This window comes from Lepisosteus oculatus, chromosome 5 (assembly GCF_040954835.1).
Source record: "Lepisosteus oculatus isolate fLepOcu1 chromosome 5, fLepOcu1.hap2, whole genome shotgun sequence".
Taxonomy (NCBI): Eukaryota; Metazoa; Chordata; class Actinopteri; order Semionotiformes; family Lepisosteidae; genus Lepisosteus; species Lepisosteus oculatus.
Window position 1 is genome coordinate 31,351,802 of NC_090700.1, and position 18,815 is coordinate 31,370,616.

At 41.2% G+C, this 18,815-nt stretch overlaps 1 protein-coding gene across 3 annotated transcripts in view; it reads left to right on the forward strand.

Annotated features, from left to right (window-relative positions):
• Positions 1-3,831: 3,831 nt before the first annotated feature.
• ppm1j (protein phosphatase, Mg2+/Mn2+ dependent, 1J) overlaps positions 3,832-18,815 on the forward strand; it is a 33,237-nt gene continuing 18,253 nt past the window's right edge. For all 3 annotated transcript variants that reach the window (XM_006628297.3, XM_015342336.2, XM_015342337.2), the window contains exon 1: positions 3,832-4,205. In XM_006628297.3, the coding sequence (XP_006628360.2) occupies positions 3,958-4,205 (248 nt within the window). In that variant the 5' untranslated portion in view covers positions 3,832-3,957. The remainder of the gene's footprint in view (positions 4,206-18,815) is intronic.

An 18,815-nucleotide genomic window follows, 5' to 3' on the forward strand; every position in this document is an offset into this window, starting at 1 on the left:
ACACGACAGCCGAGCTCAACGCATAATAGGAACGGCGCGGGGCTCTCCAAACAGCCCTGTCAACTTCTAACAAAGCTGCGGAATAAAATTGCATTTTCCGAAAACACATCTGCAGTCCACTGATACCGATCCCCTCTCGTTTTAAAAAGACTCGTTTGGCCTATTATCTGCTGAGAGCTGTTAGGATGACGTATTTTCTCTGGTTAATAATATGCTTTCTGTATCGGATCACGCCTGACGAAGTCTTGCTGAGAAATGACAAAAGGCTGCAGAATCTGCAGGTGTTTTCCGGCTTTGAAGATAGTGTAGCATGCCATAAGAAACTTGGAAACAGTCCCGAATCGGTTTTAATTGACCAAAACCTTTACCAACAAGGGTGGACATCCCCAACGCGCACTTAAAACGGCCTTGACAGATTTGAAACCTACAGCCGATATGCATTTTTGGTTTAATGACCACACAGAGCAACGTCCGCTGGAGTTGTATTGGTACAGTACATACTGTAGGCACATTAATATAAATTAACGGCTGGTTCACAATTAATTGGGTTTTCTCAGTTGTGTTCTCTGTCATCGTCTTGCATCGTCTTCCAGCTGAATCACAGCAAGTGTTCCCGAGTGCTTTGGCTTTATTTAAAACTACCCCTTAGCACGGAATACGCAATTAAAAACGGAGCGAGTTGTCCTTCAACATTTCTGTTTACCGGCAAACTCGCATTAAAACTTTCCAAAGTCTTTGAAACACAGGAACCAACTCCGTCGGGTCCCATTACTGTATTTTTTTTATGACGGGATTTTTCACTGCTTTTTCAAAAAGCAGTTTTACGGAGAAGGCGTTGCTTTTGTCGTGCAGCTTTGGGGATTTAGGTAACTGCAAATTCTGTAATCTTGAAAGAGCAATAATAACATTGGCTCTAATTGTTCAATCCACGAGCTGTTGGATAGCTGGGCTCAGCAGAGTCTTGAACGGAAAGGAATACATGGACTTAATTCACGTACTGTATCAAAGACCTCAAAGTCGACCCAATAAATAACCACACAGATAAACGAAGAAGACACCGCTGGAAAGTAGATCTAAGATCTAGTAGGCAGGGGAGGCGCAGTGGTTAGCATTGCTACCTCGGATTCCTGGGGCCTGGGGGCTCAATTTCAGAATTAGGGTGGTATCTGCGTGGACTTTCTTATGTTCTTCCAGTGCTCGCGTGCGTTTCCTCCTGGTGCTCCGGTTTCCCCCTGCAGTCCAAAGACATACTAGCAGCCACATCACCCTATAACGCACAACTGACAGCCCACTGAAGCTCAGCAGGTGTAAGCCTGGTCAGTACCTGGATGTGAGACCTCCACAGGGTAAGTAGGGGGAGCTCATCCTGTGGTCTGTGTGGGTCCTAATGCCCCAGTATAGTGACAGGGACACCATACTGTAAAAATTGTGCCATCCTTTGGATTAGATGTGACTTTTGTGATTAGATAAAACTGTGGTCATTAAAAATCAAATTGCGTTTCTCGAAAAGAGTAGGGGTTACCCTTCCCCCCACGTCCTGGCCAAAATTCCCTTTAGCATTTACCAATCATGGCCTTCTTATAATCCCCCTCTATGAATTGGTTTCAGCACTCTGTTCTTCTCCCCACTGATAGCTGCTGTGTGGTGAGTGTACTGGTTCACTATGGATGCCGTCGCATCATCCAGGTGGGGCTGCACACTGGTGGTGGTGGAGGACAGTCCCCATTATCTGTAAAGTGATTTGAATGGAGTGTCCAGCAAAGAGCTATATAAATTCGACCTACAGTACATGTGCAGCATACTGTCAAAACATCTTTTTTTCACCTCAGAAATATCGCTAGACTGCGCCCTATGCTATCAATAAATTTGGCTGAAAAGCTGATCAATACATTTGTGTTCTCTCAAATTCACTACTATAATGCTCTACTCGCTGGGGTACCTAAATCTACTCTGAACAAGCTGCAGTATGTCCAATGCTCAGCAGCCAGAATCCTGACCAGGTCTAGTGCAAGTGTTCACATTGCTCCTATCCCGGAGTCCTTGCACTGGCTTCCGGTCAAATTCCTTGTGGACTTTAAAATCCTCATGCTCACCTATAGGGCTCTGCATGGCTTGGCACCTCAGTACCTGTCTGAACTATTATCACCCTACTCCCCACCTCGCAACCTTCGCTCTTCTAATTCTGCTCTACTTACTGTCCCCCAAGCCCATCTACATTCTATGGGCGACAGGGCCTTCTCCTCTTATGCCCCCAAGCTCTGGAACTCTCTCCCCAAGGATATCAGAGAGTCACCTTCTCTAAACTCCTTCAAATCCAGACTCAAAACCCTCTTCATCAGAAGAGCCTTTACTTAACTGGTTCCATTCTTCACCCCTCTGCTTTTCTTAGTACCACCATACACGGTCTCCTCTACATATTGTAATTGTGTTTTATGTTGTGTATTCTTCTTATTTATTGTTGTTGTCATCCTGTAAAGTGCTTTGAGAACCCAGCTTTAAAGGCGCTATATAAAATAAAGTTTATTATTATTATTATAAATGTAAGGAATTATTATTGTAATTGCAACAATGGTAAAAATCACATCTGTTATCCAGATCCAAGGAATTCTCCGTTTTGCAACTATAGAATTAGTGTATTAACGTAATTAATAGTTTAAATCATGGCAAAAAAAGAAAGTGGACCGAAAGGAGGTATTATGGAAAACAAAATATTTTACGGCTCAGTTTTCCCTTGCTCCGACCGGTTGAGAGCAGCGACTTTCGAAACTTTAGATACTATTGTAGTATCATTAATCTCCCACTAGACGTCAGCACTAGCCTTCACAATCACACTCCTGATTAATTTATGTTGTATGTTTCTGGCGCATGCCGGTAACTCATTCTTACCCCCCTCACTACTTCACTCATTAAAAATAAATCAGAATTCTGAGTGCATCCTGTTTCATCTCACTCAGAAACAAAACGTACTTCCTGTCATTAATGTTAAATAAAATTCTCTTCCGAATAAGTTTTAATTTATAATTTACAAGCGTTTAAATTTAACTTCGATTTTTCTTTACCGAAAAGCCTGAAAAACACTTAAGCTTAATGCTCTGAAAAGCATTAAAATACAACAAATGCTATTGACTCCTATAGCCTGAAAACCGAATCCCACTCTTATTACACTAGAAAGATTAAATTGACCAGACTGTATTACAGCAGTATTACACATGCACGTTTAAGTTCAGCGTCATTTTCACTATTCTTGCTGCAATCGACGTGAACTAACAAAACTTCAGTCAGAAAAGATACCTGTCAAAGTCTTTTCAAGTGAAGTAAAGGTTTATCAGCTGAAAGGGAAAGGAAAACCCAACAATGAAACAAGGTACTTTATCCAAAGTGAACAGCCGCGACCAACTGACAGCCCACTGACAGCTTTGCGAGGGCAAAGCAGTTTCATGGGACCGCTCAAGTATTTACAGAGTCCCTGCCGCAGTTCAGAGCGCCACCCAGACTGGTACAGGGCTCCAGGTAGTACAGGTGTTAGGGGAGCGATGTTTACACGCCCTTTCACGGAATACCTAGGTGAAGCGGACATACTGGAGTTGGCATTTTGCGGGCTATCTCACCCACCCGAGCTAAGCAGAAAACGTGCCTTTTTTTATAAATCGGTTTAATTTCTACAACCCTAGACCTTAATCCCTCATGGTTGAAACCAAAATTAAAAGCACTTAAAAGACAACAGTGGACAGCTTGGCAGCGCTGTTCATTTATTTATTGTGATATGCTGACGTTAAACAGCCCTCTACTGACATTGAGCACCGTGCTTTAAAAAAAGAGGAAAGCCCTTGCTTGTCAAACGTCACATGGGGCCGGGAGCACTTTGCTTCCTGCATTGCTCTCCTGCTCGGGCGGATTATTCATTGTTTACTCCTGTATACATGTAGCCTCTGTATTCGCTCGTTTTATACCGGCGTAATGATCAGCAAAGTTAAAAACGCGATGTCTACCCTGGTCGGGGGTATTATGCCGCACGGCCACCAACACGGGTCTGCAAGCATTCAGCACAGCGGCTCGGAAGGGCTACCCGTCCGCTTTCCGTATTCAAGACCCGACTTTTTGGATCTGCCTGTCGATCAGCTACAATACGCCAATGATCACGGGTCCAGACCTATCCTCACCCCACAACGGGACTGCAGACTGCCCTGGAGGACGGGATACGCTGAGTGAGTGATGGTCTGTGTGTCTTTCTCGATAAAGAGGAGAAATGAAAGGCTTGGACGCCCTAGTGGTTAAATCTGTTTGCTTTGTTGTTTAAAATAACATATCTTTAATTACAGCTCCCTAGACGGACTTTGCACACGCAAAGCGTTCGTTTTGAAATTGACATTCCCTGGAAGATTATGCTAATCGTCGGAGCCGGCGTTAGAAGCGCTATGGCCCTGTGCTCTTTAATTCTGATAAAGACCAGCAACGCCTGTGTCATCTACCCACTGTCGTCTCGGCATCTGAGCTGAAATCCGTCTACATCTAAGAGCTTCGGTGCCGGTGACGTCATTTCTCAAAAGTTTCAAATCTGGTTATATTTTAGATGCGCAGAGCACTTCGGCTGATAAAGCATCCATACATTTGAAGGTTAATAACGTCTGTTTTCAAAGTGAAATATAAAACCGACTGAAACACCCTGCTCTGCAGGTCTTAAAAAGTTGAAACGAGCACAGAATGCTCTTGTATAAAGCATTTTGCAGTACATTTTTATTTTATTTTTTATGATATATTGCTCATGTGCATTTTTTGCAGTTGTTTCCACGAAAGCGTATTTTTACTAACGGAAAATAACTTTTGCTTGAAACAGGAATAAGGTTTAGTAATGGAATCATTCTGTACAGGTTGATTCTTGTAGCCTAGGGGTACTGTGAATTTTGACGTATAGCAAAAGTGGCATTTCTGTATTTGGTTTAACAGTTCCTACAGTAGGCCATGACAAATTATTTCCTGCTTACTCATAAATAGGCATTTATTCTCTGCCGGCTATCGGTCTGAAAACAATAAATGGCTTAGACAGAACTCGTCAATGTGCCGAGAGAAAATGTTACACATCATTCTAGAGCTACTGTACATATGTTCGAAGGCAATTTTGTGGTGTATTTGGCATATATCATAAAGGGATTCAAATAGCTGTGAATTCAAAGAGACAGGGTTGCTTTCCTGAATGAATGAGTCTGCAGCAACACCATATAAGAAATGTGTGTCCTATCTGGATGACTGTTACTTTTTACAATTTCAATGGCATCGTTTTGGCCCTTTCCTCACTAGAAGCCTGCATATTGAGGTGGTTGAAAAGAAGATTCAGTACATTTTGTTTTGTGCAGGCACAGTATGTACTGAAACACAAAACAAGCACAGCACAGCACTCAGCACTGGGATGGATGTAATCAAATATTTTAAATGTTAACATTGAAATTGAAATCACGGAACATGTGGATGTCAGAAATAAACATTGCAAAGTTAATATGATCATTAGCACAAGACTGGCAGTGTTGATGCACAGTCCCAAACAGCCCCTGGACAGATGGCTGTGGGATGTGGACCCGATGCATTTTTAAAGGAAACATTTCAGCTCAGTGATTTGAATAATAAATCATAAGAACTTTGACAACAAGAGGAGGGCATTCTTGTTGCCATTTAGTTTGTTTGGGTTTTAGTAGATCATTGATCCAAGTGAAACTTTTAAGTTTGTGTGGTGGTTGAACCCTCGGCATCTCTTCTACATATTATTTTTAAGTCACATTTGCACCTCATTCTTCCTAATATCTCTGTCACATTATCCAGGATGACCAATCAGAAAACAAGGAAACATATATTAAAGTAAACCTATCTACTAACAAGCTTTATACAGTAATACAATAACAATAGAACTTTAACTGCATAACTGAATAAAACAACAGTAACAGAGGGCATACGGTTACACAGGGATCCTGTATGGTGATTTATGGAAAGCAGTCAGGTATGGGTTTCAACAACATGGCTGGGTAGCTGGTTCCATACACCCACAACCATTTGTATGAAACAGTGCCTCCAGTTCTCAGTTTTAAAAGAACTTCCCCTGAGTTTCCACTTGTGTCTTCTGGTTCATGTTTCACTGTTGATTCAGACAATCAAGAAACATATCTACCTACTGTTGTTGTGCCCAATGAGCTATTAACCACTAAAACACAGACTGCTGAAACCGCACTGTGCATGTATACACTTTACTGTGTATAATGGAAAGACAGATGATAGAGAGATATCTTTTCTGGTTTGGATTCTATAAAGTCTGTCATTCTTGAGAGATAGCAGTATCTCAGCCCACAGCTTTTTCTTAGTATTTTATTTGTTAATCTATGATTAAAAAAATAAAATGCTTCCATATCGGATGCGCTAGAGCTTTGTAAACAGCAACCATATCATAAAAGGGTTGCAGTTTATATAGCTGAGATTACATTTTCTCTTGAGAAATGAGTCATTTTATTTTCATTCTGTTCTCAGGATTTCAGCACTTAAAAGCTATGCAATTCTGAACAAATCATCATCGCTTAAAACGTGGAAATGAAATCTATAAAAAGCTGTTACATTGACATGAAAAGTGCACTTTATACTGTAAATATTTGCAAAGCTACCAGCCCAAAGTAGGCTGCAGACAAATCACACTTACTTCATTTCCTTGTTGTATCAAAGGGCCCTGTTTATGATTATAAGCAGAAATAGCTCAGCAGAAGATTTCTGAAGGCAGATAAAAGGAAATAAAACATATCTGTTTACCAGAGGATAACTTAGTGGCACAGTAGTTAGCACTGCAGTTTCTACCCATTGTTTTTAGACTCAGTGAACTGCAAACAGTTTCTGATATGTGAACTCTCAAAATGTAAAAGACAATCAACCCACACCCTTTAGCTCATACCATTATGCAGGTTTTAATTAGAGGTGTGTGTGTGTTTTTGTGGTTTGCTTTTTAACATTAAAAAAGCCGTAAAAGTCTGAGGCAGCCCACTCCCACTGATGTGCACGATAATCTGCTCAATTAAACTGTTTTACTGAAATACCCTCCTAATTATATGGTAGAAATATGGTTATTTAATCAATTGATGTGTCTAAAGACAATGTCAGAGAACAGAAAATAATGGATATACCAGCTACATCAAAAAGAGTTCTAAGAATGAACGCACACAGCAATATGTATGTGGTGTGCTGCTGATGAACAGATAGGGTTTTGCACAAAAAGAAAAGCCTCCAGTTGCTTTGCAAAGTCCTAAAAGTCAGAGTTTGTGATCTGGCAATGGTGGCTTTCTCTGCCTCTGTTCCCCTGGAAAACGCAGACATGGTGAACTGGTGAAAAGACATGCTGAAATGGAAGAGGGGAGGGATTCCGTCAGCCCTAGAGATGAAATGTCCCCCCAAGACTGCTTCTCTGCACAAGCACAACAGTGCAACAGCTGATATGGCATCACATTTCAATAGCACAGTCTTCCATGACCCATTTAGGGGTTGTAAAGATCAAATTGTTTTGCACATTTTATTTGCTAACAAAGATACAGTAATAATAATAATAAAAACAGGATTTTATGTAGCACCTTTAAAAGCATATTCTCAACCCCATTCTGTGAGAAACCCCATTCTTTTGATTGGTCTGCAGCTGCCCATAATATTCTAAAATGCTCTTAAACCTTTTTAAGAGTGTAATGACAATACAATGTCATTTGAGTTTTGTCAGCAAATCCTGTCCATTTGAGTTTTGTCAGCAAATCCTGTCCATTTGAGTGGCAACACCCATATATTTGCTCCAACAAGTAATCTGTTTTCCACTACAGGGTCATGGGAGACACCATAGCCTAACCTAGCAAGCAATGGGTGCAAGGCACACACAAACAAACACACTCATACCAGGACCATGTTCCCAGAAGCCAATTAACATACCAGGTGAGAGGAAACTAAAATACCTGAAAGAAACCCACTGACACATAGGGGCAACATACAAACTCCACACAGATAGCACCCCAGGTCAGGAATTGTATCCAGAGTCCCAGTGCTGTGACGCAGCATTGCTAAACATTCCAACACCATGCTGTCCATCACACAAGTAATATCTGAGCCATAATCTTTCCAGCTATAAAATAATTGTCACCATATAAAACCTTTTGAACAGCATAAAACAATGTTTTAAGCCTTACTTGTAAAATGCAATCACCAAAGAGCATCGCGATTGTTATTTTCAAGGCTAAGAAGCTGAAAGATATTTGTTGCCAATCTTCCTGAGAGAAGTGTTTGGGTTTGATTACTATGGACAGATTATAACAGCTCAGCATCAATCCATGAAAGCAGGCCAGATGTTAGCTGTAAGAGCCAATTCTCTTGTACAAGCAAGGGAGAGCTCAGAGCAGGGACTAGGGCTCTGGACTTGTACCTGGAATGTTTTGAATTTGAGTCCCTACTGTAGCTATTGCTTTTGCACCTTTGACCTATGACCTCTGCACTTTTGAGTTTGGAGACGCACTCCAGTGAACGCTTCCAGATGTCATGCAGGTTGTGTTGAACGCCCCTGGGTCGCCCTTTGTAGCGACAACACCAGAGAAACTGGAACCTGTGACAGCAGGGGACATTGGGGACTTGCGGAATTGTAGAACATTTACATCTTGGCCAAAAAATAGAGATACTCCTCCAGTATGGCAGGTTGCCCAGAATGACTCACTACAGTGTACCGAGACCCTTTAATAAGAATAAATAAATAGCTACAGCATCTAATAAAGTTAATAACTGCTGACACTGGCTAGATTCCACTTCCACCACACGTACTGTACGTCTCAGTGTCCCTGTGGGGAGGGGCTGATGGGATTTCATCAGTCCCTTTAATATCGGTAATAGAACCTCTTCTTTTCAAAACAAGGAAATGTAACTGTGAACGATGCAAGACTACACTCGGCAACTGACTTTCCTGCTCCTCTATTCTGTGGCTTCGTGGTTAAACAAAGGTTTTTGATTTCTGAATCTCTCTGCCGTCATTGGGTTAATTATGTGAGCATCTTGCGTAACTCTTTGGAAAGGAGCAACTATTGAAAATTGTTCCACTGGTTTGGTGGAACAGTTCTTGGGCCAGACAGCCACCAGTCATTTGCAAAGTTGTTTATATTTTTATCTTCAGATCCTGATAGGATTGTAACAAATTTGCCATCTTTTGCTATCTTCTTCCTAGTTTTCAAAATGCCCTAAATGTTTTGCACTAATAATCCACACATTGATCTTTACTGCTTTGTCATGCAGTTTCTGGCCAAAAATAAAGCAAAAATACCACTAAAAGAGTTCTAAAAGAGTTCAGAGAAAATGGGACAATTTTTGTTTTTCTCCAGTAAAGATAACTGTGGTGCATCTACAGCGAAACCAGTAAACTACAAGTCATATCAACTAGACTAAAAATATATTGCAGGAAGTACTCTAAGTACTTCAATAAATGTTTTGTCGTATAATAAAAATGTGTACATTAGTATTTGCTGTATTGGGAACTGGAACTTCATTTTAAACTGTGGTTTTAGTTGGAAATATCATGGTGGTGAAACTGTAAGTTCATGCAGAAATATTGGGGTGAGCAGCTGAGGTGTTTTCGTCTTCTGTGAGACCACAGTGCTGTTTGGTGCTCAAGGGGAAATTCTGCTGAAGAGTTTCAGTGAGATACAGAAGCCTGAGGTCACTCAGTGAAACTAGCTTTGCACATTCATGAAGTTGGCCAAAGAGGACAAAGCGCAGAAAGAAATCGATAGCTGGAGCTGTGTGCAGGCTATGCAATGCTGACAAGAGCTGAAGACACCCCTACGCAGGACGCAAGCTGAAAACTCATTAACATCTGCTGAATCATGTCCAGTGGTTTTGATGTGAATTGCCTTAGGACTTGTACGGAAGGGGAGCAGAGACACCTGGATGTTTTTAACTGGCCAATAGGTGCTTTTTCAAAGTGACATGTAGGCTGCGGAGGCCCAGCTAATAACAAACATGCCTGTTTACAATTTATCTAGCCTCTCCCTCTCGTGGCTAGGTGATGGTGTAATGACAGATTTTTACTGATATGGTAGATGCAGATAGAGGTGGTACAGTAGAGCAGTGGTTAGCATTGCTGTCTCTCAGGGCTGGCCCCCTGGATTCAATTCCAGACTTGCGGCCCTATCTGTGTGGAGTTTGTATGTTCTCCCTGCGTTTGTGTGGGTTTCCTCCAGGTGCTCTGGTTTCTTCCCACAGTCCAAAGACATACTGGTTGGTTAATTGGCTTCTGGGAAAATTGACCCCAGTGTGAGTGTGTCTCTGTGTGCCCTGTGATGGACTGGCATCCTACCCAGGGTTTATCCTTGCGCCCTTTAGTTCCTGGTATGGGCTCCAGCTCCCCTGTGACACTATGTTTTATAAAGCAGTTAGATAAAAAAAATAGATAAATGGATTAGATGCACATTTTTCAGTGAAGCAAAGCTATTGTATCTTCAGTCTTCCCACATTCAGTCATTTCAATGCCAGTTTATTTTTCTTGAAAACCCCTTAATTAAGCAAAGAATCTGATTAATAATTTGGTTTCCCTGCAGGGAGGTTAAATCAGTGAATGTACCCAGTCCGAAGGATAAACTACTTAATATGTCACCTGCGCCAGCATTTGGAACTCTTTCAGTTATTTTTGCAACTAGCAATGCTGCACAATGGAATTAGGAAGTAAAAATACAAACTGAAAATCTGGCTTGAAACTTTCCTTGGTCTTTGAAAGGAGTTTAAGGGCAATGACACCTGTTTGCAGTCCTAAGAAGCAGAGGACGCGGCCTGTCTCCCATGTGGGACATGGGTGTGAGTGCCGCACACAGTTTGTTCTTCCTCTTTCCCTTCCCCTTTTCACTCAAGAAAGCAGATCTGCAGAGCAGAGGGACGTTCTCATTCCTGCTTTAACTGATTCACTACAGGGAAGCTTGTCAGTGGACACAGAGCAGCTCTTTCGAATTTAACTCAGAGAACCTGGCTTCAGTTCAAGGCTTTGCCACTCAGTGCTTGTGTCTGGCTTGATCGTTTATTTTTTAAAAAAGGTCCTTTTTTTCTCCAGTCTGGCCTGCATTATTCAGCGGTATTCATCACATTTGACACTTAGCACACATTTGCATCCAAAGTGACTTATAGAGGGCAGGAGGTGAGGTTTGTATCCATTCCTGCTGCAGAGCCACTGATAACAAGTCAGCAGTTTTGTGTCTCCTGCAGTGATGTGAAAAGGGCAGTACACCCTCTTAAGATCTGCCTTGTCCTCACCAAGTCCTGACAGTAGGTTACCTGCAGATCATGATTCAGTAATGTGTGGAGCCCCCTTTAGCAGCAATAATTAAAAGTTTCCTGTAAGAGGTTATCAGTCTCTCACATCACCTGAGAACTCTGGCCCACCCCTCCTTACAAAGCTGTTTCAGCTCCGTGATGTTTGAGGTCATCCATTTATGCACAGCTTCCCTCAGGTACCTCTCAATGGACTTTGACCTGGCCACTCCAAGATCCTGTGCTATGCACGGACTGCAGCACAGACTGTTTCTTCTCTATCGCACACTGGATTACTGTGGCGAACAGCGGGTTTACACACAACAGAACGTATGAGGTGAAAGAACCGCAGAAGTGTAGGCCTAGAAGTCTGACAAACAAAAGGTAAAATAGCAGAAATATAAAAGATAGAGTTATGCATATATCATTTCTGTTGTTGAAGATACACGAATTACGTTAAAACTAAGATACCATGACCCTTAAATGAAAGGTTAAATCATTAAAGTATATGTAAAGTAGTTACATTTGAATGGAACGAGAAGAGATTTATCAAAGCTCTCCATATTTAGTTGGCCTGGTGGTGCCGGGAAAGAAACAGATGTGTGAGTATTTTTTCCCCATTTGAATTGCTCAGTAGACATGTTCTACGGAACTCCTGGTGCAGTTCATTACATACAGATCTGATAAAAAGAGGCTGCCAGGATAAAGGAACTGTTGGCAAACATAGGCTGGATTACTCCCCAAGCCTTGGCGAGACAGGGCTTTATGGTAAAGCGATTGCTTACAAGGTGCTCTCATTCCAGCTCTTGCAGTTATTCATTGCAAGGTACCCCAAGAAAACTGCAGACCCTACTCGTGTCTCAGTCTTCAAACAGTGATGTGAAAGAAAAGTACGCCCCCTTATGATTCTATGGTTTTATTATACATGTTCCTTCCCCACCTAATTTCCTGGCATTCAGGATAAAAATGTCATTATTAGATTTTTTTTTATTTGCTGCAATTTCTTGGCTGGATACCATATATTTCTTTAAAGGACAAACTATGTTAACATCAAAAGTGAAGGGTCTTATCTAAATTCTTCATAACTATGTTTTAAATGCAAATATCGCTTCATTGGTAGTCATCCGGCAGTGTGTATGAAAATGTTTTGTTTCAGGATCTCTAAATGGACTGCTATAACCAAACAGTATTTGAAAGTGTTATTAGATGACCTTTATTCTCCTAGCTACTATTATAACGGGTAAGGATTACTGGCACACTGTTGCACTGACATGATCCTGTGAACTAGGTCAGAGCTGACTTCTCCTTTAAGGCAAAGAGAAGCCCAGCTTTAACTGTAGGGACATGCAGGAAGAGCTAGCCTCTCAGTCTGTATTGTCAGCAAAGCAAAAACAAAATGACAGGGTTATGTAATGCATGGTCTTGTGAAAAAACCACACTGTAAAGCTTTTAGAATTATTTCGCATTAACTCTGCTGCATAAACAATTAACCATACATTTTGCACCACCACAAAAAAAAAAAATTCTCACCCCAATAGAAAGGATTCCTTGACATGTAAGACAAGAGGAAAGGTAGTTTTACTCTAGACCAGGAAACTTGGTGGGCTCAGTGGTATTTTTTCATATTGAGGAATTTCATTCATCCATCCATTTTCGAACCACTTCTTCCAAATGCAGCGACGCAGAGGAGCTGGAGCCTATCTTGGCAAGCAACAGCTGCTAGGCAAGATACTCCTTGGACAGGACACCAGTGCATCGTAGGGCACACACAAACACAACCCTCACACAAGCGTTAATTATCCCAGAATGCAATTTACCTACCAGTATGGCATGGCAATTACCTTTTGACTGTGGGAGGACACCCACACAAACACAGGTTGAACATAAAACTCTACACAGAGCTCCCCAGGAATTGAACCCAGGGCTCCAGTGCTGCAAGAAGTGCTACAAAATGGTTTGCTCCACAAGATCGATTATGTCTCTTCCTCTGGCCACTGCCTCCCTGTCTCACATGGATATTAATTACTGTTAGAATACGGCTGGAGTCAGTCACAAAGCCTTCCAGCTAGTTTCATTTTGTCTTCTTCCAGCACAGAGGTCCATGTAGCACTGCTGAGAAATCACGCCTGTGATTTGTTTTCTCTGATTTTTATATAAATTCATGCCCCGATGTACCAAGACCCATTTTCTCATTTCTCCATCTTCCCTTCCAGCACCAAGTGACACAGTGCTGCCTCAAGATGTGTTACATACTGTCCTTTCTTATCTTATTGTCCGAGGTGGGACATTTACACAATATACGATACATTTAACACAGCATGAAGCCATTAACAAATGAGAAGCACACATGTATAAGATGAGAAAAAAACACAGTCAGCAGTTTAAGTAATCTTCTCAATTTAGAAAAAGAAAATAAATATAGAAAGTGGTGATCGATGTGTGAGAAAGATAGATAATATATACTGTATGCATGAAGAACAAATAAAGTAAAATATTCTATCAGTTGTCCAAATTAAGAAAGGTACTGTAAGATGTGGGAATAAGGGGTAATTAGGTTTTAACGCTCTTAAATCTGGATGTGTAAATCGAAGCCCAGATAAAAGGAGCTCAGGTTCACTGTGCAAGGGGTGGACATGACAGTCAATGATTATATTGGCCTTTCACACTGTTTTTTTGTGTAGATGTCTGCCAGCTGTGGAGTTTGTGCACCAATACTTTTGCTGGCTACCTGCTCTGTCTTGCTCAGTCTGTTATTATTGCATGTATTCAGGCAGTGCTATGTTACATGGTGGATAATTTAAAACTGAGAACAGGAAGCATGTCTCTACGCAAAGGTTTGTGGGGCTGTGGAACAAGCCGCCTTCAGAAAACAGCTGGATGAGATCTGTGGATCAATTAGCTACTAACTCCCAAATGGACCAAATGGGCCTACTGTTCTCCTCATGTTTATAATTTTTCTGTTGTTCTTCTGTTTCTGTTTCTTCCTTTCTATAGTTCTTGTGCTTTGTGCAAGCCTCTTGCCTCTCTAGGAAAAACCAATGCTGGTAAACAAACAGACAACATCCTTGGGAGGATTATAAAATTAAAGAGCTTGTGAAAACATGGGACAGTACAGCATTCAAAAGCAGTCTTCAGAAAGGAAAAAAATGAACAATGTTTTTAAACACGGTTTCAATGTATTTCAATATATTGCACCATTTCTGTGATCTGTAGGCTTATGTGGCTTTTCTGCTGTCACACCAGCATGTTTTTTTTTTTACTCTACAGTGTCCAATATCTACACAGCACAGTAACATGTTGTGTGGAAAAGTGTATATTGTCACGTTTAGAGAAGTAATTTCAACCCCAGAATCAGAATGTTAAAATGTGCACAAAACTGCAGAATCTTAAATCTGCCACAGCTGATACAGCACAGGTATTTAAATGTCCTTGTGAGCATTTCTAAAGGCCATTCATTCCTGCACAAAAAGTATGCAGTATACAGCTGAATGCTAGAGAATGCCAGTGAGTTAAATTTTTTGCTGTTCCTGCCTTTTCAATGCCAGTATCGACAATTAATAAGGCCTTCTGAGAGCCTTAAATACAAAGAGGGCATTGCATCACCTTAGACAGTAGAGAACTCTGTGGACGATATTTCTGTATTCATTTCCATTCATATGAATGGATCACATGACTGGATTCTCTGGAGAAATATTCCGCTGTAGGGTGCTGAAAGTGAGAAGCCTTCTGAGGCATGTTAGGATTTAGGCAATGGTGCTGGAAGGATAGCTTCAGAAAAATGCTTTCTCCAAAAAACATCCACAAAATACTCATCAACACACGGATTGCCTTAGGTGTCTAGACAAAACTCACTCCTCCACTTCTCCTTTTCCTTGCCAAATCTGGTAAAGGGATCATCTAGGGGAAAGTAGATGCACTTGCCTCTCAGCCTCTGCTGTACCTCCTCTTTAGCACAGTAAGCCTCTGTGCAGCCTGGCTCTGTTGGTGAGTTTCTTTTTCTTTTTGTTCCAGTGGCTAAGACCTGTAGTGGATTTGCAGGTTTCCATGTTCTCCACGCATTTTATCTAGCCATTTCTTGAAGGCTTTGGGAGTTTGGGACATGACTACTTGGCTGGGAAGCCTGTTCTAGACCTCCACCTCTCTTGGTGTAAAGACGAATTTCTGTCTCTCACATCCTAAATTACCCTTTTAGCTTCTGATTGTGACCCCATATTCCTGTTTCACTAGTGAAATATCATGGAGGTTAACCCTTTCTGTAGGTCTTAGGACTTTTGTTAATTTTCTTTCAGTCATTTTTTAGTTTTTTAAGACCAGTGGTTCTTAATCATTACTGCAGCCTGCACCCTTTAAATATTCAAAATATGTTCTTGTACACAAAATCTTTGAAGAAGGTCAGTTCTTTAAATCTAAGATATATCATAATTGTATAATGAAACGGATAGAACTTCACAGTAAAAGTAAGAAATGTCCACTTTTTTAAGTTTACTGTAAAATATATAGGTTTGATGAAACAAGCTGTACTTGTGTTTCTGCTGATTTACATTCTAAAACAATCTGGCTTGTCTCACACCCCCAGAAAGGGCATCTCGCACCCCCAGGTTTGTGTACCCCAAGTTAAGACCCACTCGTCTAGACTGAAGAGATTTAGCTCTGTTCATATAAGACCATCCCCAGACTGGGAGTTTTTTTCACTGCTCTTCTTTCAACTATTTCTAAGAACATCATGGCCTTTCTTCTGTTTGTGGTGGCCCAAATTAAATGCCCTGAAAGCCAATCCAAATCTAAAATAACCTGGTATTACAAAAATAAACAAAGCACTACAGTTGAGGAGTGCTGATGATACGATGGCGCTGTGATGACTGTTTCAGTGTGTTGAGTCAGCGTGGCTGCGGTAGTCTAGAAAAACAAAGCGTTTTTTCACATTTTTAAGGGAATAACTGGTTTCTATGAGGTCTCTGTACAGCTAATTTCATGTGAGAACATGATGATTCAAAATGCTGCTCTGATAAGCAAGTGGTTTTGTCAAGCATATATTTTTGACAATATTCCAATGTGCAGTGTGTATTTATCTAGGCTTATGTATTTGGGAGACAGTAGTGTTTAAAAGCAGGTCGGAAGGCATATGTCAGGATCAATTAGTGTAGGTGGTTGTTAAGCTATTTTAGTGGTAGCTAGCAGGCCTCTCTTGATAAGTGAGCTTGCTCGGGGCTCACAGCTTACAAAATACTCTGTGGCAGGAAATCTGAGGCCTCGAAAAACAGGAAGGGCTGTTTGTTTGCGACCATTTAGGAGAGCTGCTAAGCTTGTGCAATTGAAAGTCAATGGCTGTCACCTCAGCACAATCAAACTGTCAATTGCAACCCCTGTACTGTACATCTGAACCGTTGAAGTCGATGTAACATTTAATGTTTCTCCAGTATACTCCTCTGTCAAAATCAGGATATACTTTGGATTCGGTTCTATTGCACTCAGAAATAGAAGTGGTGAATTCAACCAAAGGAAAAGCAACTCCCATGACACACACAAAAATTAAATAGAAAAAGAGTGGATGAAATCATTAAAATGATCAGTTTGTGGTTGTGTCCGACATGCTTTGCGTATGTCTGCTTAGGAATTATTAGAGCTTCGCTACACATAGACAGTAGCAGATAAAATATCAACTCAGAGAGCTCACCTTGAGAAGTCAGGTTTTTTAACAGAACAGATGAAATGTCTTGGGGATGTGTCTACTTACTGCCTTCCTGTATTTTTTTTACTGGTGTTTTGCTCCAATATAGCCTTTAAACATCAGAATGTCAAAGCCCAGCTGTAGGAGATTAATTGGTTTTGAGGCTACTCCCGTGAATTTCAGACCCATACTGACAGCAGAGCTGTCTCCAGGACGACCTGCCCTCACTGCGGCTGTCAGCCTGGTGCTGAAGACAAGGAACAGAGTACCATCTTGAGCCTGGAGAAGAGGAAGCAGGGAACGCGCCCCAGCACCAGCACGAGTGGGAATCCCCTCATGACGGATTCCTGTTTGGTGGAACATTACTTTCTGTCACGCGGCGTGGAACAGGACCAAATGTGGGCCTTCTGGGAAACGAGAGTGTCGTAACTTCACTCAGTTTGGAATGGTTTACTGCAATAAAAGTGCCTTTTTGCAGTTTTCCCAGGCCTTTGTCATGATTCAGCTGCATTTATTTCACTTTGCCTTTGTTTCTTAAGATTTGCACTGTACTTCCTCACATGTTTCCTTATTATGCTGTACTGCGTTTTAATATTTCTGGATGAAGTGGTGCAATATTAAAGCAGAACAAGCACACATGTAAAGTGCTATTTCACGAACACATCAAACACATTTCAGAATCGACCCAGCCATTTAATTCTTTCCTATGTCATGGATTGGTTTCGGGAACTGTCTTTAGATCCTGCGTCACTTTTGCAACATGGGTCACAGCATTGAAGGACCTTTTAATATGAAGATGCCTTTGTATGGCAGTGAAGTGTGCACTGTTGTTTTTGAACATTTTGAAAGCCTGCTCCGTCCTCAAGAATGTCCAATTTTCCTGCACATTGGTGGTGGTGGAGAGGAGTCCCCTTTATCTGTAGAGTGCTTTGAGTGGAGTGTCCAGAAGAGCGCTATATATGCAATTGCCCACAATCCATTGGGTCAAATGCCCTATGTGACCTTTAAAAACTGTGGCTGTTGTGAGTCTCGGAAACAGCTGCAAGCGTGCTCTAACACCAGGTAGCTTGGCCTTGTGAGTCTGGCTCAGAGGCTTGAATTAAAGGCTGATGTTAGTACCAAGTGTGGGGTTGACAAACTGGCCAGCTCCTCTTCCTGTTGGGGTGCTCATTTTAATACGGAAGGGCTCTGTACTTTCAGTTTTCTTGGTTTTACTGAAGTGTGACTTAAGGTTTTAGAAAATTGATTCACCTGCCAAAAATAATTACATACATTCTACCATGATTACCCTGTACCCCTAGAAGGCTTCACACCAAGCCTCACAGCTACATAACTGATTCCTGTTACGCCAATTTTGCAGATGACTTATTTATATTCTTCCATGTCATTAGCACTAATGCATCCCCATGCTGTTTGGTGGAAGCTCTTGCTTTTATCTGATTAGATGGCCTTTCATAATCCAGATTTGGGGAGCAGCGGCTTTTTCCTGCTTGGACTAAATTGAGCTTAAAATGGCTGCAGGGCTGCGTCGCTGTTAACAACATGAATATCGATATTGATTAAAAAATCTCTTCATCCTGACGACAGTACTCGGCGTAATAATGATTAAACTATATTATTTTTTCTTGCTAAAAAATACAGAAATAATTTGTCATGTACAGTAGCTTCCTACAAGATGTGTTTGAGAAAGATACTTCTAAGAAGTGATATGTTAGTGAAAAATTACTTATGTAAGGGATTTCATTTTAGAATTGACAAGACGTTGAGGGTACATAATTTTAAAAATCACCACTTACAGTGATATATGTAGTGTATGTATAGATGCTATGTGAAGTTGTACGTTATCACTTAAGAACAACTTCTTAGTTAAAAA